This window comes from Caloenas nicobarica, chromosome 7 (genome assembly GCF_036013445.1).
Source record: "Caloenas nicobarica isolate bCalNic1 chromosome 7, bCalNic1.hap1, whole genome shotgun sequence".
Lineage (NCBI taxonomy): Eukaryota > Metazoa > Chordata > Aves > Columbiformes > Columbidae > Caloenas > Caloenas nicobarica.
Window position 1 is genome coordinate 17,996,450 of NC_088251.1, and position 24,632 is coordinate 18,021,081.

At 42.0% G+C, this 24,632-nt stretch overlaps 1 protein-coding gene across 2 annotated transcripts in view; it reads right to left on the reverse strand.

The window, feature by feature from the left end:
- MARCHF8 (membrane associated ring-CH-type finger 8) overlaps positions 1–24,632 on the reverse strand; it is a 97,916-nt gene that overhangs the window by 13,228 nt on the left and 60,056 nt on the right. The window contains exons 3-5 of one of the 2 annotated variants that reach the window (XM_065639549.1): positions 12,419–12,469; positions 1,336–1,415; positions 185–1,030 (exon numbers count right to left, since the gene is read on the reverse strand). In XM_065639549.1, coding sequence (XP_065495621.1) covers positions 185–1,030; positions 1,336–1,415; positions 12,419–12,469 — 977 coding nt within the window. The remainder of the gene's footprint in view (positions 1–184; positions 1,031–1,335; positions 1,416–12,418; positions 12,470–24,632) is intronic. The other variant, XM_065639550.1, reaches the window with a different exon arrangement.

Sequence of the window (24,632 nt, forward strand, 5' to 3'; positions counted from 1 at the left end):
TTGTTAAGTGCCTCAGAGGGGTGCAGGACAGCAGAGAGAAGACTGCATGCTTCAAACCACACATATTAAAGCAAGGTGACAGGGTGAAAGAAAAGACAGAAAGAGCACAAAGGCAGGGGAAAGCAGAACGGTCACCATCACACATGGGAGGGCTTGAAGGTAGGTGGTTCTCTGGTAAACCAACCTGCAGGTATCCCCCGATGTGGACACAGGGGAGAGGGGGGGGAAATTTTCTGAGAGGGGGGAAGGGCAGTCAAGGTCACTGTCCTTCTCAACTGAACAGAGTGGTGCCCGCCGCTCTTTTGTTTTCAATTTCACTGAGGTGCTGTCCTCAAAGACATCATCATCTCCCATATCATCGGAGCAGAAGTCCGTGCTTTCCACCAGCACACTGGAGGATTTCTCGGCTTGGAAGTGACTGGAATAGCTCTCCAGTTCGTGGAACTTATGCAGGCTGCTGGTGCTGGAGGTGTGGGAGAAGGAAAAAAGGTAGCGCAACAGCTTTTTGCTCCTTGAGGTGTCATGGTCCACTTTGTCCTCCAGCAAGGGGATATGCACAGCGCTGTGGTTCTCTGCTCCTCCTGATGCACTCGAGTAGTTGGAAAGGGAAGGGATGTAGGAGTGCTTAGAATTGCTAAAAGAAAGAGGCCTGAGATTTAGCGGTTTCCTCTCTTTAAGATGAAATTTGTTAATCCTTAAACACTGCTCTTGAGTCGGGATCAGTTTGCCTTCTGAGCGTGTTCGCTCCACATAGTCAAAGCACTCACTGGTGCTCTGCGTCTTCTGGTCCACGTCATTGAGGGACTTGGAGAATTTCAGAGTGCAGGTGGGCTTTACTTTCTTAGCAGACCTGAGTGCCTGGCCCCGATCCTGCCCACAGGAGTTTCTCTTTGCTGCATGTAATGTGTCCTGACAGATTACTGTCACAGTGACCCCTTGTGTCAGAGGGCTCTGGCAGTGAGGATTTTTCAAGACAACAGCAGACTGCACTGGACTTTGATGACAACACTCAGAAAACACTGCACTGGAACTGCATGCAGAACAGTGGGATAAAAGCACAGAAAGTAAAAAACAATTACATAAGAGAACACATATAATTAAAAGTGAAGAAATGAGAATTATGGCTAGTGTGGGAACAGCAAACATAGCAGGGCCAAACAGTCAGTGGGATTCAACCAAGCAGTGTTAGACAGCAGTCATGTCAAACAAATGAGACGCTTCAAATGGGAACCCCACACTGCTTACTTCCCCATACATGTGCTTTTTCGGTTTTGGTTTTGCTTCATTTGAACCTCACACGGGCCTCACTGTAGCCATGCAAACAACACACTTTACCTGCAGATGTCCTGGTTGGATGGAGTAACAGAAGTCCGAGAGAAGCTATGAGGGGCAGAGACAGAGGTTGGACTTCCAGCCTACAGTGAAATTAAAACAAACAAACAAACAGCAAGTCACAAATCAGAAGAGTTTGGTATGCACAGCAATTGCCCTTAGGGTTAAACACAGCATATGGAGTCAGATATTGCTCTGTATCAGATAGTCAAGGGTTAGTTGCAAGAAAGTGGCTTTACTGTCAAATGCAAAAAAGGGAGGTCATGCAGCCTCATCCTTGGAAAAGTAGTAAGCTGAATGGAAATGTTTTACCTCAAGGTCAAATGCAGCCATCTCTGGAGCGGAACCTGCCAGCTGTCAAACATTGCACAGAACAATAGCTCAGGAAATGAGCAATGCTACAGTAATCAGAATTAGACGGAGGTGTGTGTATAGACTAGTTGGAATTTAGCTACCACATCATAGCTAATCCTTCCACTTATAATGATGACAAGACATTAGAGGCCTGTTGTGTATTTTTTTTTTCCCCACAAGACAGAACCATCAGTAATTCAGAAACTCAGATGCTATTTGGAGACCTCTTTTCCATACTAGCATAGGCACATGAGCACCATCTGCCAAACCAGACCATTCCCTGAAGTACTCTTTGTACTTTGTGAAGCCTTTCATCCTGCTCATTCTCAGACAGGCTATTCCACCTACTTGGAGAAGAGGTGTGGTAGCAGTCACGTTTGTGAGACCCAATAAGAGCACTGAGAAATAAAATAACTGAAGAATTCAGCTGCACTCAAAAAGATAAAGCTAAGCCCTTGGTGTATTTAACACTTAATAGACAAGCCTCTAAAATCAATATGGTAAGAACCATCAGTCTCATAGTTGGAACTCAATGGGCTACTGTTATAGGCATTTTCTGTCACTATATTCTGTGGGTCACTAACAAAAACTACTCAACTCCTCCTAGAGGTTTTGGCAAGGAGGAGACCTGCATTGATAACTTCAGAGTAGAGAATCTTTAAACCTGGTTCTCCTATGTTCCACAGGTGTTGGATAGGCTGTGCCACTCATCCACTGCTGCAAAACACTACTTGCATTTCAAAATTCAAACAAAGTTTACAGCTCTTTTCATCTGCAAAGCAAAGCCTGAAACCCAGGAAGGAACAATGAATCAGCAGAACAACAGAAGTATCAACAACAGGATGGGCTGCACAAAAACCAGCACAGCCAGCCAGACTTGAGCCAGGCAAGTGCACAAAGCCAGACTAGGAGAGACCTCAGGTCACAAAATGTGTGTTGCCACAGAAGCACTCAGTGCTCTGTACTTGACACGCCAGAGTGAGCTCAGTCATCACTGTTTTGATGATCTCTGGTCATGGTGCAACACACGCACCATCTGTCTCAGGTCTCTTTAATTCTATAGTTAATTTATTAAAAGCTGCTATAGTATATTTAAACAAGGCCGCTGCAGGCTTTTACACTCTCATAGTAAAAGCAAGGTTCCTCACCACACAATATACTCTTCTTTCTTTTTGGGAGAAGATGGGTATACTAGGAGACACATGCTACTTTATATTAATAAACATAGCTACAACCATCATCTTCCATGTTACAGGACTATTAAGGTTTTGTTTCTCTAGCCAACAGCACTACAAAGAACAATGTGTCTGGCCTCACATTGGGATGTCTCAGCCGCACCAAATCTGAAAAAAACCAGGTATCCATTTACAGCTGGGTCTCCAAGAGTTGAGGCCAAGGCTCAAACATATGCCTCTTGATCCGTAGCGAGGCACTGGAACTTATTCTCTATCCTACCCAGCTAGGTACACATATAGAATAAAACCCAAGAGAATAACCTGGAGTCAGAAAGCAAACTGAACTATGTTATGACTGTGATGAGACAAATTAAAGACTTAAAGATCAATTATTTGCTTTATCCTGGAAACTATGGTTCTTCACATTTTACACCACATGCACATGCTAATGATATAGGATGCTGATCATAAAGCAAGGTGAATTCAGGTATTATTTGGAAATTTGCTCTCTATTTGATGCTTAACCTCTCCTAAAAGCAGGGACATCTCTGACATCAAATTCTATCTTTTAAAAAGAGTTTGTGCAGTAACCACTTTTTTTTTTTTAATGAAAGATTGACAAGTTAGTGAAAGACTTGACACACTATAATCTGCTGGTATAATTATGCAAATGAAAATTAATAAGACTTAAATAATGAATTATTTAAAAAGACACATTTAACAATCTTGTAAAAACAAAATATTGAATCAGTAAAACAACATGTTGCGTTCTGCCATGGAAACAGAACCATTTATTGTTGGAACTCAAGTCAGAAATCAATGAATAAATCTGTCTCAAGTTTTACGTTGTAAGAAAATCACAGAAGATAACCTGCTTAGAATTAATCCAACCTCTCTAGTCCTTCACTTTAGCAATGAAGCTTTCCAAAACAAGACAGTGGTATTTATGATGTGACAGTCTAAGAGCAGATGACCAGACTAAATGCCCCAAAATTTCCCATCTGAAACCATGTTACTGGTTTCTTCATCCAATTGCCTGGCATCAAGACAGTCGAAGTCTTGCCACTTGGGAAATCAAAAGGCTGGGACAAACAAGAAATTGTGGAATTTCATTTGCATTTCAAACTTACTATTCTGTTTCTAGATGCCAGCACCATTCAGGACAGCTTGTAAAAACCCCACATCTGAGGCACATTTCCTTTTCCTCCTATCTTCCTGCTTCAAACCAGGGAGGTCCTTTGCTCCATCTTCATACATAATAAAATGCAACCAAAATATGAGCAGAAGTTAACACACTTGGAAAGGCACCACAAAGTGGAACAACAAAACACTGGAGGAAGTTATGCCCCACCATCAGTTTAAGTTAACGTAGCCTGTGGCTGCCACCAAAAGCCATAGTTCAGTGAGCCTCCTGTCTCTCCGTCCATCCTCCTTTCCTCCTATGCTTTTTGCTTTTGAAACTATTTACACAGCCGCATTGCAAATCAGATTAGGATAGCAAAGTGAGGTAAAACTAACCACTTCTTTTACTGAGCTTGTTTAATGCCAGTCACTTCTCTAGCTTCAGTTGCTAGAGGAATATCAGTCAGTTAAAGCAATGAGCCTCTAATGGTGAGGCACAACTCACTGACGAGAGAAGACCATGGTAAAATGGAAGCAGCTGTCAAGAGCCCAAGAAAGAAGTCCTGCCAGTCCTAGAAGCAGAGGTGTACATAGCTTGCCTGGGTTTACTGACTCAGATACAGCAGCTATCAGGCAGAGAGGTGCCACAGAAAAGAAGAAACACTAGCAGCCTTGGGCCAGAAGAGGGCAAAGAAGAGGCAATGTGATGGGTAAATGCAACAGAGAGAGGTGGATCCAGGTATCTTGGAGCTCTGATGTTGCTTCTACACAAGGCACAGCTGGGAAAATAAGCAATCAAAGCCTTCACCACTTTGTAGCTTCTGGCACACAAACCACCCTTAATGCTCCAGCAGCAGCACCTTTGGTTAAACTGGCTGCTTATGATGGTGACAACAATGGTAAGTTTTAAAGTACTCGTCACAGGTTTCTGCCATGCTCATTATGTGATGGGTAGCCCAAGCCTTGAAAGCCTGAATAATCCCAGGATCACTTGCTGAATCTCTGTGGACTTTCATGTCCTTTGCATGGAGGAGTATCACCTCCACTGACAAGCCTTGGAGCTGTGTGCTAGTGAATCACCCTTACAGCCAGACTGGTTGCCGAAAATAGCCCGGGACTAAAGGTCACTAGTTAGTTAATTGTGTATATTGACACTCCCATCTAATGCAATTCAGTGAGGTCACAGTGTGGCCTTCCACACTGGAGTTTAGATAATCACAGTGGCTCTGAAGGCAGCAATGCCTGGAAGCCTACAGCTCTCTGGAGGGTTGCCATCAGGAAGATATATCTTATCTTTTTATATATATGTGTGTGTGTGTGCATATATATATGTACATATGTGTGTGTATATATATATATGTGCTGCCATAGCTGGTTGTTCTCATTCTGCCCCCACTCCATGAACAGTGTGATCTGTTGCTGAAAGAATTCAGCCTTTTCCAATTACATGCTGCACACCAAAACCCCTACCCTGCCTCAGAAAATAAAGTCATATTTGAAGTGAGCCATAATGAACGTGTCAATGGCTTGGGTATATATTCCAAGATAACCTGCTTACCTGAGACGGCACTTCTGGGTATAGTTGCTATTGTCTCACTCTGGGCTGCAATTCAGTACTAGCAATTATATCTGATTCTAAAAAATAGGGCCTGCCACATTCTAAAAACCTTATTAAATTATTCATGGAAGGTAAAAAGTTAGAAACAACTTAACTACAGAATTCCTCCACTAATTGGAAATCTGAAGGAAGCAAAAAAAGGTTTTCCCCCACACCTGCAAACTTTATCATTTCTAGGTGCCACATGAATAGGACCAATACTGTGGCCCTACTATTTGTGCTACAAAACCAACTAGAAGTTTCAGCTAAGGACCTGGAACTAACATACTAAACACTATACACACTTAATAATGGAGCACACCTCTCCTTTGAGCAGACAAAGAGTTAAAGAAGCACAGTTCGAAGTCTTTTACTCAGGAGGAACTGCAGCACCAGGAGCTTCAGACAAATACAAATTTAGCAATAGAGCAAGGGGCCAAACACTCCACAACCCAAATTTCGACCTCACATTTTGATTATGGGTTTGAACCCATTTCAAAACTATGCTCTTCTGCTGGGCTAAAAACATATATAAAAAAAGACAGCAATAAAAATCCTAAAAGGTAGCTGCACCTGCTGTCAAAAAGACATGCTGAAAGATGCCTCAAGCACCACTAGACCATTGCAGCAGTTTCTGTCTGCCTCCCTTCCCTGTAAAAACAATGGGAGCACAGTGATGGTCTTCTCCACTGAGCCAACTCCAACTACCACCAGTCCCTGTGGGGATTAAAGAGATACAGCTAACCACAGCACACGTTGGCTAGAGTGGAGACATCTCCCATCCCTGCCCCAGAGGTGTTCTGTCCCAAGCACTACCAGTAATCAAGGCCCACTACCTTTAATCTGCGCCCCAACCCCAAGCAATCCCGCTGCACTGTGATGCTTTTTCAGCATGAGATCACAGTGCTGTGATCTGCAATGGGCCACTGGGAATTTTGTTTGAATCAAATTTGTCTCTCTTGGTATTAACACATCACAATGACAAATGTGGCAGAAGCACACGGGAGAGAATCAGAGGAACGGTTATCACACCCTGTGTTTTAGAAGAACTCATTGCCAAAGAGCTATTTTATCTCTCTCACACAGATCCTATTTAAATGTGTACTAAGACAAGACTGCTGCTAGACATGGCCATGGCAGGCACTTATCTTGCATGGCACATCTCCAGAAGCAACGAAAGTCCCAGGCTCTGCTCCCTCCTTAGTTTATGCCACACAAACCAAGACCAACCACCTCATACCTGTTCCTCTGGCAGGATCTAGGAACAGACAGCGATCTAAGAAAGAAAACAACAGTGATGTGGGCCTTGTGGTAAAAGGCACCAAATGCCACTGCAAGTTGCTCCATAGCTAACAGGCTTCAGATAGGGAAAGGACAACTATAAAAAGACCCAGGGAATCCAACTCTGTGCCACCCCTGTCCCATTCACCTCCTCTCCCTTTGACAGGGGCAGCCCCAGCCTTGTCTCATCCACAGTGACAAAACTGAGTTCTGCCTGCTGTGCTGAGAAGCCCTGAGCCTGGGCTGAAGGCTGGCGGGGAGGTCTCGATCAAACCCAAGGGAACATCCATAATTTCTCTCAAGCCACTGCAGAAAAAAAATATAACTGCCTGGCTCCAGCCATCCGCCAGGATGCAAGACATTTGTGTTTTTATGGTTTCAGCAAGTGCTGTATTCCATGTACATGCTGGCTGAGGGCTCTCGCTGAAGTGCACTACAGCTGTAAAGTCTCCAATGCTCATCTGTGGAACAGACGTGGTCCTTTCACTCCATGCTTGCCAAAGGAGGCCTCCAGCTGAACTAGCACATCCAAACAGCAGCGCAATGAGGCTAACCAGTCGTGCCCATTGTACTGACCTGACACTTGATGTAGCCAGAACAGGCCACCTAGGGACAGAATGGACATTGTGAAGGTCAGACAGCCCTGCTGACAGGCTGGTTTTGAAAGCTTTTCCTAAATACCAACATGGCAGGATCAAACATCAGTCACTTCTGGTCGTCTCTGTTAAATTCTCCCTACCAGACTTGTACCATTTTGACTTCCGGTGCATATTAAAATCAAGGGTCTTTAGCTGGGATAAGAGGCATTGTTAGAATGGAAAGTGCTTGAAAAGAATGGGAGGAGGGGGGCGGGGAAGAAAAAAGATGTGGGAAAGAGGCATCTGAAATTTTCAGGATGATGAACTCCACCATACGAGTTGGGTAACAATTTGACAGGAACCAGCAGTCAGCTGCTGGAAGAACTTTGTTCCTTACTTTCTATAGCGTATATGACTATAATAAAAATTATGCCTAGAAACTAGGAGTGAAGCTGAAGTCAGGATTCTGGCAGGAACTTTAGAGATATCAAAGCCAAAGGCACTAGAGAAAGGAGGCTATCTGTCCTTTCAAAATCTCCCCAAGCATAACTGAACCTGCCTATGGCACAGGATTAATGTTGACTAAACCCAGTAACAATTACACAGGTTCTGCAGAGAGAAGAACAACAAAAAAATAGCCCTTTGACTTTAAAATCTTCTTCAAAATATGTTGAGTGGGCTGAGGAAACAAAAGAGGGAACTCCTGCAGGTTCCTCCTTCACAGAGTGCCCTCGTATCTATATGAAGTAAGAATCCAGGCCCAGGAGAGGGGGTTTATCACAGCACAGGGAGACTATTGCACTCCTTATGAACACGACTCCGCTGAGCCACAGCATGAGATTACTTGCTCTTGTGGGTGGCAAAAGAGCATACCTTAATCTTCACACTACACAGTTTTGCCCGTCTTTTTCTTTCCCCAGTTGCTCAGTAGAAGGATTTTAAACATTTTTCTAAACAACTTTTGTTTCCGTACTCCCAGGCTCCTGTACCTGAACAAAACACCTCTGGTAAGCAGTTCCTTTCAGTAAGCCTTGGTCATCTGATAGACTACAGGGGAGCTAAGCTCTGTGACTGAAAAACCTGGACTGCTTTTCTATGGACGAATGCTCACTGAATCCATCAAAGCTTCAGGCAACAGTGGACGTGTGTATTCATATGCTTTTCTAAATCTGTTCCAAGCTGATGAACAGCCTAAATGGATTTTAAATTTCATAGTAAGCTTAGGCTACCACTTTGCATCTGCACTGGCTGCCATTCAGCCCAAGAATAATTTAATACTTTGCAGTGTGCTTCTGCTCAAAAGATAAAACTGTACAGGCCTTCAGAAAAGACAAAACATTTACATTTTTTAAGGAGTGCACTTTTGATTCCTTTGCTTTGATCCCAGTATTAGCATTTTCAGAGTTTACCCCTTAGAGGTCCACAAATATAAGACTACAAAGTGCTTCCCCACCACGCTAAATTCAGCCCTCCAAAGCAATCAGATGACAGGAACAGCCCACATATGACCTGAAGATATTTCCATATGTCACATCATCAGTTTCAGGATGTATCAGACATCTTAAAGCTAAACAATATCACTAATTTGAGGATAACTGTTTACAGATCAGCTTTGTTAGTGACCTTGTTTAATCTGCTTGTAAGCACACTTCCTTTATCTAAGAGCAGAGGGCACAAATTACCACCACTGAAAATCCCCTTTTTAGCTGCTCTCAGTGACTAGCTGTGGTTTCATCTATATTTAGAGGATGAAACTTCTATAAAGCTTAATTATTTCTCTGTGTGACTTGTATGATTAAGGCATTTACTAGTGAACAGTGGCTTCTTGGCAAAAACGCTGGCTTAGGGTAAACAGCTGAGTTGTGGATCTGAGCTGCATACCCCTGTGCCAATCGGGGGTGTTGCAATCAGCATCACTGTGCTTGAACAAGGGAAGCTGGGAATCAGGCTGTGTCCAAGTCCCATGACTAAATCAATTCAACCTGCCTTAACCACTCTTTTTTCTTAAATTTCAAAGCAAACACAGAAAAGATTACAGAAATTCAACCGTTTCATGTGGAGCAGATTTAAAAGGAGCGTTTGAAATATACACACCAAAAAAGCAAGGAGGACCTGGAGGAATGCCACATCCCCCGGCGTGCAACAGACTGCAAAAAACCTAATGGCACCATATGAAGATCCTCCTACATCTTATTCCCTACTCCTTTTTCTGCTGCTTCTGGCCTCCATCCCTAGCCAAGTATTCAGGTGATTGTTTATTCTTGGCTTGGCCACATGTACTAGCAACTCTTCAGCCTCTCTTAGCACGTGCCTCTTGGAGAACTGCCTTTTTGCCCCTTCCTCCCAAGGGATGGATCCATCTGGCCCCAACACTTGGGTCTATGTTTGGAGAGGTTCAGCTACCTCTACCAGCTGATATAATTTTCAGCGGCACCATCTGTCTGCCTCCCTCCTTGATCACTTTTAGCCCCAGGGCATTGCTTTTCTTGATCACACTGAGTAACACAGCATCCTCTCTTGGCTAGAGGCTGAATAGTGACTCAATCCTTTCCACTCATATTGCACTGCGCAACTGAGAGCAGTGGAAAGATACACAGTAATAATCACAGCAGGTTCATAATGACATATCAGCACCAGAAAGGCTTTGAATCAAGTGTCAATGCCAAGCATTCGTAGCGGATTTGCTACATTGCTCTGCTGTAAGCTAGATTTGGGTGGAAGAATAATAGCTGAAACACTCATTTGCAGGAAGTGTGATCATTATTTCTGTAAATGCACATATCATCGTATTTGGAAATGCAGCATGCAATTGACTAAACTCGAATTTGGTTAAATAGCTCCTCCTAAAATGGTGTAGCATCAACAAGCTCTGAGGATTTCAGAAAGGGCTACACGGGCAGCCAAGAATTTCCATACTTTTTCCTTTACATGTTTTCAATCTGCCTCATTGGCCAGGTTGTTATACTATCCTAAACAGAAATAAAAGGCACTTTCCTGTTAAACCTCAGAACTAATGAAAAATTGTCCATGTATTTATGCTTCTATGCAGCTTCCCACTGCTATAATCTTTCCTGTTTTGTCCTACAAATTACTTGCAACAGCCAATCCACCTGTAGACTGCAAAATAAATTGTTGCAGCTTAGCAGTGAACTGCCTGGATGTGCAAGGCAGTGTTTGGATGCATGAGGCAAATCAGGGGACTGATTTCAGCAACAGGACTGCCACCTCTTGCCCTCATTAGAAGCTATCTCCAGAGTGGAGCAAGTTCACAGAAAGGATCAGACACAGAGGTGACAGAGGAGCACTAAGAACATCAATACCTCTGGGAAGGTCATGTTTGCAACCAAGAAGTCTCACCTGTTGAACCCAGCAAAGCTGACTTCTGTTCCCCTTAGAACTTTAGTTTTTGCAACACACAGCGATTATGTAGAATGTTTCAGTGTTTCAAGGTGAATGCAAATATTGATGTCTCACTTGCCAGCACTCCCAGAGAGAGCTTTGCCAGAGTGCAAGGTCCTTCCCACTGCACTGCCACGCTACCAGTTTTTGATAAATTAAGAATGTTGTGCAACTTTGTATGGGTACCAAACTGCTGCTGCCAAAAGGCTTGTTGTGCTGAATATCAGACACTCTGGGAAAAGTACAATGACACTTAATGACAAAAGTACCATCTCTGCTGAACAACACCTGAAAATCCAATTAAGGATCCCTAAGAAAAGAAGAACCAGGGTAAGAAGGAACAGGCACAATCCCACTACAGAAAAGCACAGATGAGAATTTACGCTCACATGGTATTTATTTCAAAACCCTTTCTGTGAATGCAGATTTTCTGATGCTGAATGTAAAACACAATCCTGCATCACTCCATGATAACACCACCTTCAGCTTGGTCAATACCTTGTGCACTGGCCAGTTGTCCTGCTCATTATTTACGACATCTGGTAATCTTGTCTTTCTGCTCCAAAGTCAAAGTTGTCTGTGTTCATATAAACCATAAATCAAATGCAGCCACAGTTTCCTTTGCTGGAGACAGGCATTAATAGCTTCCTATATGCCGAAATACTCAGAATAGCAAAAAGGGACTTGAGTTTGTCACAGCCATAATGACTCAGTCTGTCATTAAAGGTCACTATTACCAGCAACATAAACTGTGGCAATGAAGGGTTGAGGCTTATGCACCCCGTGAGAAATACTGGTCAACCAGCACAGCCTTGCTTGCATGAAGGCTCCAAGTAATTGTAGTTGCAGAAGCAAAAAGGCGTGAGGCCTCTAGCTAATAAAAAAATCTTATTTGTATTGCAGAAGTAGCAGTAGGGTATGTATTGTAATAAGTTATCTTTGACAGAAGATACTTTTTTCCTAATGGTACAACAAAGTAACTGTGCTTCTGATGTGTCCATTGGCTACATTGAAGTGTGACTAGAATGGGTAGAGAATCATGCTTCCCTCACAGGATCAGGGCCTCTAACAGCAAACATTCTAAAACACTTACATAGTCATGTCCTGCCAACAATGCATTTCATAGCGCTATCCATAATTCGGTGTTGAAGTGACAATAAAATAATATTTAAGCACACATCCAATATATATTACAGGGTGCATGACTCTACATATCTTACAGAGAACATTACATCAGATAGCTTAGGGTATAAAAGAACATACTTGAGTGATGTTTTTGGAGCAATTTTCCCCCTAAGATAAGATCTCAGGCATCTGTCATCGATCTTGCTCCTACCAAGCTAAGGAGGCTGACAGTGTAAAAGAAAACCTACTGTAGCTTCCATTTCATTTGACCTGTAAAGAGAGTCTGCAAAACACCAGAGAGTTCTAATGTTTCAGGAGTGACTATCAATGACAGACAGGTATAAGAAGCGTTTTCTACTGGTCACATTGTCACAGTATAAAACCCCAGATTTGAAATGAAAGAAAATCCAGCATCCCCAAGTTTATCAAAGACTGAGTTATATCACGGAACATACCTTTGAGATGTTACTAGAACGGCTCATGGAATGCCCCAAAGCCTTCTCATTCTGAAAGAGGAAGAACAGGATCACTGCAGCAATAAATCACAGTTATGAGGATATTTTAAAGCTGGTATTAGAAACCAAATTCCATGGAGAAAGTCTTACAGCTGTGGCTTTTAAGGATGCTGCTTCTATTGACATCAGCCCGATCTATTGCAATCACTAAATTGCTTTGTTTGCTTAACAAGACACTACCTGGCAGAAAATCACAGAGGCAAGACAAGTACAAACCTAGAAATACTGGAACAACGATTTCTTCTCTCAATGAATACTGAAAAGCCCTCTCCTCTGGTGGCATCTACTTCAGAAAGGATGTTTCTCAGCCCTGCCTTATCTACATCCAAAAGTAAACATCCAATCACTAAATTTGAAAGCTCTTGCCTAAAGAAAAACAAAAGTATCACAGTGATGTTTGGAAACAATTGTGAATAACCTAACCACATGCATGTTATTTCACGAGACAAAGCAGTACTGAGGAACTTCCTATTTACCACAGAACTCAGAATTAAGCTGGAAATATCATACAAGATGGAAATGCAGAGGCTGCAATTTTCAAAACTGAAATCAGTGATGAATGTATCTGTTGCTGTTCAGTGCACAGATCCTGACTGATAATTATGACAATCTTTTCTTATACCAAAATAAACTGTAGGTTTCACCAAGATATTTCATCCTTTAAGGGTTCCTGATTTCTGAACATCAGTTTATCATAAGGGGACATGATTACTCCACTGGGAAGAGCCTAGAAATTGTTATGCAAAAGCTTTTCTGAACAAAATCCAGCAAGAAATACTTTATTCTAAACAAATATTAAAAACAGATCAAGTCATAATGGTTGGTGAGAGAACAGTATCTATGTTCCTCTAAGTCTGGGAAGCTGGGATACAATTTGGTTTGAGACCTAACCCCCTGAAAAACTGTGCGAATTTAGTACTTTCTATGGACTCTATGCTGGATTAGAGTTTCTAGAAGTGCATCCTTTCATGTGGGATTTTAGGAACCAAACTTTTTCACATTTATTCCTGAACATAACTTAACCTAACAGAGACACTTCAACAGTCCCCTCTTTGAGTTCTCATTGGCACTGACTGATCAGATAGAGCCTGAGATCAGAAGACCTGCACAGATAATAAATGGGGACATAAAAAACCCAGTCAACTGCAGTTACTCCTAGATCAGGTTGGATATAACACACTCATTTCAGACCTTCCACATGTAGTTTGTTACAGTTCAAGTGACCTTCAATGACTAAAGCCCATGTCCCAGTCAGACTGGGTGGCTGGGCACCCAGGTGCTACATCCACACTTTGAGATCCCCATGCTACCAGACATCTCTTCCTACAGCACATCCCCAGAACAACTTCAAAGCCTTGTGCTGAGAAAAAGCAAGGCAAAAACTTCAGCATGTGTTTACAGAATGAGGCAGTCCCTTCCTTGCAACATCACTTGCCTCTCAACACAGTCCCGGGCACTTCATCAGTTGATAGATAGAAATTGTGTGTCCTCCCTTAAAAACATGAGGATGCAAATACAATGTTCTGAAATCCTCTGTATGTAGGAGTTTGAGTACCTAGAAGACAGTAAAATAGGCTTCGGAAGAACAGAGAAGTGTCCAGGCAATTCCCTTCAGTTTTGACTGATGGCCAAATTAAAAATCAGCAAGGATCAGTTTAAGGTCTGGAATAGTTGTGGCCTAAATTACCATTGACTTGAATGCCAGATCTGTGTACTGCAAGGCTGAGTTTGATTTTTGAAATTACGAAGATATTTTGTTACATAGATAACAGTATTCCTGGAACAGAAACAAACATGTAAAGACCCCCCAAAATATGGACATAATGGTTATGTGAAGACTAACATTGGACGAGAGTACTGCCAGAACCAGTATGGCTAAGAATTGACTTCAAGGATCTAGCTGATTTCATCAAAGGCAGTGTAACTATAGCAACAGGGAAGAAAAAAAAGTTCATTGAAGCTATAGAAGACAGAAAGAAGAAAGGAGGAGGCAGGGACATGTTCTCAAGCTATGACGAAAAGAGACGAACACCAGCTGGCAAGCACAAAGACTCGTCATTGCATATGTGTGAGGCGTGGGGGGAAGCAGGCTATGCTTGGCCTTCTAGGGATGCGGGGGAGGTAAACAAAGCAAAGCTATATGGGACAAGGGAAAATGTAGTGAAGAGGGGGACCCATGGCCAAGAAGTCTGCCTGAAGCAACACATACAGCTCCACAAAGGCGACAGTCTCAAATGCAGCCCTAGATGTCAAAGATAAAATTAAAGCAGAGGTTTCTTCACATTAACTCAACACCGCCCAGATACTGCTGTCTAGCTGAAGAAGATGCGTGCAAGGGAGCATGACTGAACTGAACAGGCACCTGTGTTGAAATGGATGTGCTAAAATTCAGTAAGCATGAACAGGCCGGAGGACAAGACCTATATTTGCACAACACGATAAATGATGCATGGCAAACGTACTCTTAGCCGTGCCACATAAACTAGTTTTTCTGCTCTCCTCCCAAAACTGATTTTATCTGATGGATGCCAGTAGCTTCTAAGAGACAGATGCTTATATTATCTTTATTGATCTGCTGCTGGAAACATACCTATCAGAGGTTTCAGTCCGAAGATGACTGCAAACGGTTTTGTTAATGAAAGGCTCATCATTAAAAAAAACCAACACCACAACGGTCTTGAAAAATATTCTCTTAAGGGTTACAGAGTGCATTCACACATCTATTTAAATATTAGTGATATTTCTAAATGACTCTTAGACACCTATGTGCTCTTTCACATCTCCATCACTTTACCACATAAAGCTGGTACATCCATAAAGTTAACAGGAAATTCACAAATGCCTCAGCCCAAGCTGGCCAAAATCTGTCCTCTAACAGGCTGCTTAAACCAACCAGCAGGAGAAGCACCAACTCAGCCCTATTTTCAAGGAGTGACAACTGACCCAATAGGTGCTACCAGTTCCACCACAGACTTGCAAATATACACACATTTTCCAGTCTGGTTGGCCAGTCAACTACCAAGCATCACCATCACCCAGGTAAAATTGTTTCAGCCCCTGGACACCAACTGACCCCATGCTAGCCTGTCTTCTAATCAGACACTTTTTTTAAACAGCTGCTCCAAGTCTCACACTTTACATACACAGAGACTTTAAAATGTTTTGGGCTGAAAACAGATAAACAACTGAGTTTTGTTGTGCAACAGCAATTCCCAGTTCACTATTACCACTCAAGCGGCACCCTTACTGAAGGAACATACACTGCTTTCTTGCCAGCTTCTGCAAAGGACCAAAACAAAAAAAATTTTTTTAAATGGTCAAACAGCAACAGAAACACCTCTAAGTAATACAGATCATTAAGTCTATCTGTACCATTTAATTCTCTTTTGCAAATAAAATAATAATAATAACCTATCTTTCAGGAAAAAAACACTGCAGAAGCCATTAAACAGAGCCAGTGCTTGCCGGTGTTTCCCATGCTGCTATACATTAAGGATGCCATATGTTTTCCAGTCATTAACATCAAAACAGAGCTGTAAAGCCATGGAAGGAGCTCCTGGAATATGCAGTTTTTAATGGCAGTCACAGTTACTGAGGAACAGAAATGCTAAATATATAAAAAATATTTCAAAGGCAAACAAACAAAAGCTCACTTTTCACACTCTATCCATCATCAGAACATTCATCCTGGGATCTTTTACCAATTATTCACAAATTAACACTGACATGAGAGTGGAAAGGCTAAGCTTCTATTATGGTACTATTTCTACCCACCAAATAAAGGTGTTCAGGAGATGTTTCCTAGTTTGTTACCACTGCACGGTAGGAGATATTCTACCCTGGTAATTACAGCTCTAAACAAGATCTCCTTCCCTCTTGCAAAAGCATTAGTCTTCGCACTTGAATTAAAGGTCCAGACAAATGCAACATCTGCCAGCACAGACCATACAATTATCACCAGTTAAAGCAAGTGTCAATCTTCTTTAGCAGATCAGTCTTTCTGTATGGGATAATGGGAATCTCGCCTTTCAAAATCATCTGACTCAACTAGAACCACCTGACAGATATTTGGGGAAAAAAAAATAATCATCTAGATAGCAAAAAATTACAAGTGCAACTCGTAACTTTTCCTGAGCTACTCACTGCCAGCTGCTGCTCTGAGGTTTGAATCAGAGCCTGGCTCTAGGGAAACAAAGAGGAAGGCAGAATCAGGGAAATGACTGACAAACAGAAAAACTGCTACACATCCCCACAGTGACACATTCCTCTGAACTACAGATGCACTTGTTTGCAACTGCCTGAATCCCACTCCCAACTTTCCCCTTGAATTTGCTTCCTACTGTAGGTGGCAGAGCTGCCTCCTTCCTTCAGCAGTGGCTTCAGCTCACATGTAATTTCCTGCAGGGCTCTTAAACTTGCCTTCTCCACCTTGCTGGCTTATTTTCCCTTCTGCCACCATTCCTTGGTTACTCTTGCATGATAGCTCTTCCTTTTCAGTTCAGAGATGTAGAAGCCATCACCGCCTTCCCATCCTTCCATTTACCTCAGTCTTCCATATTCAGCCCTTCCAGTTTATTTTACCCTTGCTTCCCTACAATAACATACGCATTTTTCCACTAAGCACAACAGCTATGTAACTTGTGAACCCAAGAACACCAGTTCCTATCAGCTGAGCCAGAAGGAGGGTCCCCACCCACTGATAAGAATTCAGGCAGCCACAGCTGCTCTTGTGCATGATACCAATGTATCACACTGACCTTTCTCCCAACTCAGCTATAGACTTAATGCAGCCTCAGCAAGTGAGCACCCTAAAGAAATACAACTTGGATGTCCTTGCCAGGATGAAAAGAAAAAACCACCTTGGTAAAATGGTTTGGATTTTGTGTTTCTAACATTTTGGTTTTCAGCCATTAAGGCAGGTAAACAGAAGACAACAGAGGAGGCAGTCTCATAGCTTGCGTAGCCTTCTTCTGGCTACACCCCTGACTACACACTCACGTTTAGTCCTAAGTGTGGCCCATACTAAACCCATCTTTATCTCTGCTCATAGACCTGGAGAAGAAACTGCAAGCCAGATCCCAATGGTTTAGCAGGGTGATTTTTATTCTCGCTTGCTCTGGGAAAGGAGGGCAGAGGGCACCAGAGGAGGGTCCTCCTTCCTTCTCAAGCCACCAGTGCATGAACCTAGCACCTGCCTGCTTCCCAAATTCTTAATTCTCTAACACACCAGTGGCCTGATGGGGCACTGTATTCCCCATTTTGCAATACAGCTTTTTATATTACTTTATCTTACATGATAAAATGGGTTAAGTTCCTCATACAATGATGAGTTCTCCAACTAAAATCTCAGGAATGGAGAGCAGAGCCCTTTGTTTTGATGATGTTCTTACTGCAGTGCCTCAGCTGCAGGTTCCTACAAGGTAAGTGCTAATGCCTCAGCCCAATAGAGACACAGTTAAATAAACCAGGGCAGACTGGCGAGGGCACTGCCTACTTGTGGTTTTATATCTGGAATCCAAAAGCCATTTTAAACTAATTTTGTTCATTACAATTGCATTGATAGTTTAAGTACAAGGTCAATATCTAAAATCACTGAACGGCATTGCTTAAAATGGTGCGGTGCAAGTGGTGAGTAGCTGAATGACCCTTGCATGGCAAGCGAAACTCAGTTCTTCCCTCAAGTCCCATGATCAGAGCATGAATGCACAGCTGTTCTACAAACATGCAGCTGTACACACCCAGGTATTGTTTCAGGTTTCATAGCTGTATCAGATTTCCTAACAATCTCTTCCCAGATCTTATGCAAATATTGCACTGCAACCCTATACTTGAACAGTAGAAATTAAAAAGAACATATGCTTTTAGTATGGGGAGAGGGGAGGTTGTTGTTAATATTGGCACATGCACTTAATTGTCTGAAGTGGATAGAATGAGAAGAAAGAAATGGGAGAAAGCTTCAGGAATTATTTTCTTCATCTATCAAAAAACAATGGATTGTTAAATTACAAAAGCTTTGTCAGCCCTAGATCTCATGACTGACAGAACTCAACATTTAATTACTTCAATAGGAAATGGTATTTTGTATCATATTAACTTAATATGCCCTTTATTTCTTTGGCAGTCACCAGGTCATCATGGAAGAGCAATAAACACATTAACAGTTTATAAAGCCAGTGCTGGGCGAACTTCTTAAACTTTGCTCATTTCAAATTTTTGTCCATAAAATAGGATGAAATATCATCAAGGTTCATCAATGATTTTTGCATGCAGCTAGGAGAATAATGGCATCTAATCAAAGAACAGTAATGGCATCTATGCCTTGCATCTCTGCTCTTGTGCAGTATTTACACCCCAACACTGGAAACTGAAGGAGGTGATGGAAATCACACCACCTATTTCCTTTTTCTGCCTTCCTCGAAACCCAATATAAATACTGAAAAAGGAATTAAAATAATCTGTCCCATCCATCTAGCCCAGCATATTCTGTTCTTGGATTATCCCACTTGATTCTCCTGGACCAGCAATTCACAAATGAGTGCAGAAACCCAACATAAGATTTCAGATCTTTCATCACAGTGGAAAATCTATAGCAAGTTCACTGTGGATTACTCAGCTCACTAACTTGCTCATTCATGTTCACATCAAGCCACTTCACATAGTGGGAGACAAACTTAGAAAAACAACCTGAAGGCAAAAAACAAGGCTGGAAGTAAAACATAGGAGAATTAATGAGCTTTATTCCAGGTGCTGAACTTACAGCTGTACCTGAGAACATCAACAACAGAAATAAAATCACAAGATCATATGGCTTTAACAGAAAAGAGCGAGGAATGAAAGGAAAAGATGACAGACCAGATAGCTTTAATGGCAGAGTTCAAGGAGTTTAAAGAACACGCCCCTTGTGGGTTTGGGGAGGGAAGTCAAGGAGGCAAACAGATCACAAACGAGAAATATAAATGAGAAGAAATTCAAAGAACGGGACAAACATAGCAGAATGTTGAAGCTAAATAAGAATCTCTTGCCTATGTCTGCACCACAGTGTGGTCAGAAGCACAACGTGCTTCATCTCCAGTCTGCCTTGTGAATAGCTCTTAAGAGCTATTCATGGATGTGCCTGATACTACACAAACCTGACAGACGTGTAGGTCCCTACATTTTTGAGACAGGGTGCACTTGTGGATAAGTTCTTGCTCATTTTGTATTGCTGTGTGCTCAGTCTTGTCAGTTTCATCTTAGGAGTACATGGGATACAACACACGGATCCATTCTTGAGTCCAGCCATACAGTGGATAAAGTGAGGCCAGCATTCTCTTCAAAAAGGCCCTTTTCTCCATGCTTTGTTCTCCAGATTTTTTTTTTAACGTACAATTTTTTCCAGATTTTGCATTGCTTTGCTTTACTTCCAAAGGCTCCACAAAGTGCACCTGATTACAGATAACCCACACTTCCAGCTGCCACTTCAAAATTGAGATCTGATCTCCATCTCCCTTCTTTAATTGTTTGAGCTAGAAGATGACATAAAAGCCTCTCTTGCTAAGCTGAGGCTGCTTCACCTGGAAGAGCAAATTTTAATTGCTGCACAAGACCACCAATCTGATAGACTTCACTAAAATTACATTCAGTTGCACACTTACGATATTCACATGCCACGTGCCCAATTCCTAACAAAGAAAGTAAACTGCGAAGTTTGGCATCAAGCACGTTTTATGGCTGTTCTTATCTTGCTGTTGCCAGACAACGTGCCTAAAATGGATGCACGCCTTTATGTGATGCAACGAAAAAAAAATTAATCCTTCCCTCAAGGAACAAATTATATGAACTACAAAAGACATGATCCAAAAATATACACCCTTCCTGATAATGGAGGCAATATGCACTAAGGTTACCTGTGTGAAAACGAAAATGCCCCTTCAAACAATTCTGTGTTTAACGGCAGAAAGAGAGATACAAACACTGAGAAAGTCAGCAATTATAAACAGATTAAAAGGAATAACATTCTATCTTTTGTGAAGTAATCACATTTAGTGCAACTACTGGAATACTCATGATACCCTACACGTGTCAATATGCCAAAGCAATTGACTATTTTAAACATTCACAGATTAAAAAACCCTCTAGGCAACTGCCAATTTGAAATTTCTCAAGCTGCCAGCAGACACAGGAAGCCTGCATCCTAGAGGAACTCTCCGAAGAGCTGGTGTTTCTTGGTGTCTACACGACTTTGTAGGTCCAGTCGCTTGCTGCGGGACCAGGCTGTGGGTGCTCCTTGGGCAGGGCAGCAGGCGGCTGCGCAGTCTGCGCATCGTGTGCGGCTTGGATGCGATGCCAATGCAAACCTGGTACTTCAAGTTGCTTCTATTTTTCTCAAGGATTTTCTCTTCTTTTCCTCCTCTTTTTCCATCTTAAGATACTAAGATTGCTTATTAACCTACTTCTGACTGCATGGATCATAAGGGCAAATGATATTCCTTACAACAACAAGAGAAATCACTTCCCAGATGATGCTGGGAAAGCATTCAGGATATTTTTGGTAACACTGAACATGATATGGCCAAAAGCACATGACAGAAGAGTTCTCGAAAGAGCTCTTGTAAATATCAGACCTGTTTAGTAATACCTACTTAGTCCAGACCAGCTTGGTTTTCCCTTAAATTTCATCTTCCAATTTTTATCAGTGTAGTTTGCAAAGTATCCTGATCTACAGCATTTCAATCTCATCTAGTGTTAAATGATCAGACAAATTTAGGTAAATGAGGAACTGGGCCCTACAGATCCCATTGAAGTTACTTAGCGAAACACTGGCTAGAGTGAGATCACTTGTAAAAATCCAACCTGTGATATTCTGGAGAGCTTTAAGCACATTATATTTCTTATAATTGTTTCTAAGGTCAGACAAAACACAACGAATAATATCTAAGAAAAACAACACATTCAACCATCCTTACAGAAATAAGCCCAAACTACTTATGGAAAACACTGCTCTGGGAGAAAAGATGATACACAGCTAAGAGAAAAGGTGTAGTCTTAATTTAAAGGGTAGTGCATTTAAACTGCAGAACAAGAATCTTTTACAGCATAAAACTGCTAATAAAAAAAAAAAAAAGGCAAAAAAACCCCAAGAAACAAGTGACTGTTCAGACCTCCTGGCCAATTATGCAGGAAATTCAGGGGTCAACTGACTATTTAGCCCAAGCCATTTTAAGATCACACATGTGTGAATGCACACACTCACATACCTTTTTTAGGTTAACACTCAATTAAAATACCTACAGAAAGCATATACACAGCCAACTACCCTCTCTTTCACCAAAACACAATCCCTGATACCAGAAACAAAGGCAAAAAAGACTCTCTAGGGGTAGCAGGCTACTTCAACCAGTAACCCAAGAGCATTTTTTAATCATTTTGTCAGGGAAGCACAGCTGGTCTCACATGAAGCTTCACTGATGCTTCGGGATGCAGCCAAAACATGGGACCAGGCAGAAAACCAGTACTGAGGACACCGTCACTCATGAGCATGAGCACCCACTGGTGCTATCATAAGCGCTCTCTGCTGTTTAGTATTGTGAACATGTAAAGTCATCACACTATTTGAGTATCAGCATATGGCAAGAACCTGGTAAGGCAGCACTTTGAAACACCTGGCTATACCCCCAGCCTCCCATGCCATCGCTAACCACACTCCTGCCCACAGCACAGGGTATTTTTTGCAATCATATTTCAGAGCTTTCTGCAAAACTCAGACTTGAAGTAGCCAATACGTGTCTCTTCCTTTCACAGGTCTATCTTTCAGGACCGTTCCCTTTGCTACAAATCCCGTGTGAACAACAGTGACTCAAGAGGCCATTTCTCACTGGCAAAGCAATTCTGTGATTTGCACAGCTCTAAAAACTGCAAAAGCCTCTTCTCTTAAACACAGAGGATTTAACACTCTAAATGTACTACTTTTTTAGCTTAAAAATCTGTAGTCATTAATTTTATATCCACATTTGGGGTGCTGCACTTGAAATACCATCATATTCAGTAATATTAAAAGGAACTGAGGGTGCAGGTTCTTAAGAGCCACAGATAAACAAGTTTCAGAAACCGGCAAACAAAGGGTGTGCTGAGAAACACTGCACTCTTCAAGTCACAAGCAGATCCTCTTGCAGTCCCTCACTCAGAGGATGTTTAGGACCTGTTACTCATAGGAGAAAATCCTGCTGATTCTGGTTACCTTCCAACCATACAGCGGGAACTGGGAAGTACAGCACCATACATCACAGATATCAAGGGAAGAACAATTAAAATGCAGGGAAAATAAAGGACAGAAGCAGAATTTTTATGTGCTCTGTTAGTCTTTCCTGTATATCACTCATTAAGTGGGTCTCTGACAAAACAGCAGAGGAAGAATTCCACATCTATCTGCAAGTCAGTTAACACCACCTAAATCCATGTCTAACAGCTGATGTTATCCAAGTTTACTGATATTGATCTTTGCTATATGTGTACATCATGTTCCCACCTTCTCCACTATGTTTGTCACAATAGCTTATGCCCGCAAATGAAAATTGATTAAAAAAATCTTTTTAGTGGAAGACAAGTGCTCAGAAGATTTAGATTCTCTAAATTTTTGATAACTTTCCTACTCTTAGAGAAGATAAGCATGACTTGGGTGAAAATGAATACTGAAACAGTATAAAAAACAAGGGCAGGTCAACAGCTTTTGCATATGGTCACTAGAAATTAAATCCTGGCTCCACAGAAGTCAGGGGGAATTCCACCACTAATATTAATTGGATCAGGAGTTCAGCCTCTGTTAATAAGAGATACTGCAGAAATGCCAATAGTTCAGCAAGAGACAGCTGGGGTGACCAACAATAAGACAAGTCTTTATATGAAGACAGCTGAAGCAACAGATTCTTAAAAGAGAAAGTAAATAAATAAGGTGAAGAAACGACATGTAGCTAAGTAACAAGACTTCACAGTTGCGTCCCACACCTTCAGAAGGACACCAGGAAGCAGGTGACTCAAGGCAGCTCCTGCAGGCTAAGACACACTTGGTTGAATTATTTCCTGGAGGAAGCAATAAACCAGCACTCCATGAGGACACAGCAGTCCCACCAAAACCAATAAGAAATGCCTGTGGCCTCAGGAACACACAGACTGAGTCACTATCAAGATCCTGATCTAAAAAAAAAAAAAAAGTGTTTGAGTAACTGCAACTGGCGGTAGGCACACTTCAGCAGATCTGGACCTAAAGTAGTTTTAAAATATTGACTTGCCTTAAAGCATGAGAAGCAGAAAAATTGCAACAAGAGTCAGCCAGAAAAACATGTGTTTGCCTTTGCACATGGAAATCTAAATTTGCTTCACATTCAGCAGGGAGAAGCAGGAGTTTCTAAGTGAACTGTAGGAAGGGACCGCTGTGCAGTGCTGACTCCGAGCAACACCAAAGCCAATGGAGCTGTGTTGCCTAAATAAAGGCAGGGATGAGCCCAGTGACCCAGCACAGCGAGGCAGTCAACCTGAAGGCTAACAAACAGTAAGAGAAAAGAAAAAAAAAAAAGGAAAAAGAGATTTTTTTGGAATCCAGAGTATGGTGCTCTGAGCACCTCTAACTACCATTCCCGGGCACGGCAGCTGTAGCTGAAAAAGGGATGCTCTGTGCAGGCAGCCTCATTTCCCATCACTGTAACCCTAAAATCACCAGATCACAGTGGAAGAATGTCTGAGGCAATGAGATGGGTGACTACCAAAACCTACTGGCTGAAGAGAGGCCTTCCAAAAGAGGAAGTTTCCCCCATTTCCCATTGGGAAACTTCAGCGCAGTTACTGTCTCAGAAGTAGGGCTGAGGTGGTTGTGTGTCTGAATGAGTTGAATGGCAGCAGCTGCACAAGAACTAAATTTACCACTGCAGTCCCAGGAACGCCTCCATTTTCTGCTGAAATAAAATCTCTGGGCCATTAGACTATTGGAATAGAAGCTTTTCCAGTTAACTAAAGACATTTACTCATTCTCTTTCCGCATTTCTCATGCTCCAGTTCCAGTAAAATCCTGCTTGGTTTCAGAATTTTTTATGAAACACATATGCATCGGGTCAAAAGTACCGATATTATGTGACTAGTATTAAACAATTCACTTCACTGGGTTCCTCTGCCTCTCGCATTTATT